Here is a 1,802-nt window from a genome sequence, read left to right as displayed (position 1 = left end):
GAAGTGTTGTGGCAATGCCCTTTCTTCGGTGTTGTGTAATGGCACATATCATTACTGTTAACTTTTGTTATAAAATCTGATGGTATGCCATCAGGAGATGGTCATATTGGGAAACTGCCTGGTGCAGGTACTCCCAGGGACATCAGTTTGGAGCTCAGAGGTGGCGTATGGCTTAATTTTTTCATTTCCAAGAGCAGCAGACAGGGGTACCCCGCTGTCACTCCAGGTGTGCACAACGCTATATTTATTTTTTTATTGCAACATGCCTTCAGTCAATGTACTTCTAGTTCTATTCAGTTTTCAAGAGTTGGTGTTATACACATTAGTTTTTTAGTTTTGAAGAACTTCTTTCATTCCCTTAATTCCTGGGTCTTCAAACTCTGATCCATCCCTGGGGTAAATTTACAGCTCAGAGGAGACAGTGTAACCATTTTGGTAAAGACAGATTCTCTTGAAGAACTCAAAGGTGCCAAACATAATTCCAAAATACGGAACTATCTTCATTCAGAAAGTTGGCTGCCAATCCATTCCAGAGTCCCAGTACCCGCTGGGACTTCACTATCTGCAGGAAGCAGTCCACGGCTTCTGAAAAATGGACAGGTACTCCTCCACTGGGGGGGAGGTCGGGGTTATGAGTCTATATCTTCCTCTTCACTGTATCAAAGGGAAAGGAGAGAGTCTGGATCACTGCAGCAGCCAGGCAGACATTGGCCAAGTTCTGGAGGAGAGGGAAGTGATCTCGGGGCCCATTCCAAATTTTCTCCAGGTTTGTGTAAACTAGAAGAGAGCCTGCAGACAAAGGGAGAGCACCTAAAACTATAAGGGAATCCCCTCGTTAAAGGGCCAGGAGTCCTTCCTGTTGATAAACAGTACAAAAAGCATGGAGGAATACCCTGAAAGACGGTTCCAGCATGTTCTGCATAATTAAGCAGGTTTTGATGAGGTGTAGGGTACATCACAGTGGTGGAAACTATTCCTGCTAGACTTCCTGCCATGATGGCTCTCCACTGAGACATATGGCCTAGGTCACCCATGGAGAGTACAATGAATTTGCGGTAGGCAGTGAGCTGCATGGCAGTGTAAGGGAAAAGGCACAAACCACCACATTTGCATTCCACAGGGCCCAGGACCCTATACCCACCATACTCTGAGAACCTGCAGCCCATGATCCATATAGCCAGGTCCTTGCATGGTGCTGACCTGGGCCAGCACGTTGGTGAGCTTTAGCTGCACTGTGAAGCTCAAGCTGAGTGGTCCTAGCAGCCCTCTGGCTGCTGGTCAGCCCTCCTGCTGCCACATCACCATCGTGCCACACTGGCCAACCCTTGGCCCGGGACACAACATGGCTCCTGGGCTCCTGAGTGCTGGGTGGAAGCGCAGGACATGTTCCACACCCCTGAGCACTTAATGAATATTATTGAATTGATGCTTTCGGCAAATTAAGTGTTCTATAAAGATAGTCATATTAAGCCTTTCAAGAAATAAAATCTGTTGCTTTATCATGTGCTAAAGTATAATATAATAAATTAGCAAACAGAGTTTTAATTTGAATGAAATAAATTTAGTAGTTAAAATCGATAATTTTAACTTATATTTTAAACCTCAGTAATGACTGATAAGCAAACTTGTATCAAAAGCAAAATCACCTCTGAAATATCTTATGGCCAAAAAGATATATATATATATATATATATATATATATATATTTATATTTATATTTATATTTATATTTATATTTATATTTATATTTATATTTATATTTATATTTATATTTATATTTATATTTATATTTATATACATAA

At 41.5% G+C, this 1,802-nt stretch overlaps 1 protein-coding gene across 1 annotated transcript; it reads right to left on the bottom strand.

Moving 5' to 3' along the window:
• Positions 1-293: 293 nt before the first annotated feature.
• On the bottom strand, positions 294-1,166 carry SLC25A43 (solute carrier family 25 member 43). Its single transcript, XM_088795445.1, is given in 4 exon segments — positions 294-423; positions 425-504; positions 506-944; positions 946-1,166. Coding segments are annotated over 4 exon segments (870 nt in total).
• Positions 1,167-1,802: the final 636 nt, after the last annotated feature.

This window comes from Rhinolophus sinicus, chromosome 1 (genome assembly GCF_057876585.1).
Source record: "Rhinolophus sinicus isolate RSI-liver-muscle chromosome 1, RSI-T2T, whole genome shotgun sequence".
In the NCBI taxonomy this organism is placed as follows: domain Eukaryota; kingdom Metazoa; phylum Chordata; class Mammalia; order Chiroptera; family Rhinolophidae; genus Rhinolophus; species Rhinolophus sinicus.
This window is presented reverse-complemented; position numbering and strand designations above follow the sequence as displayed.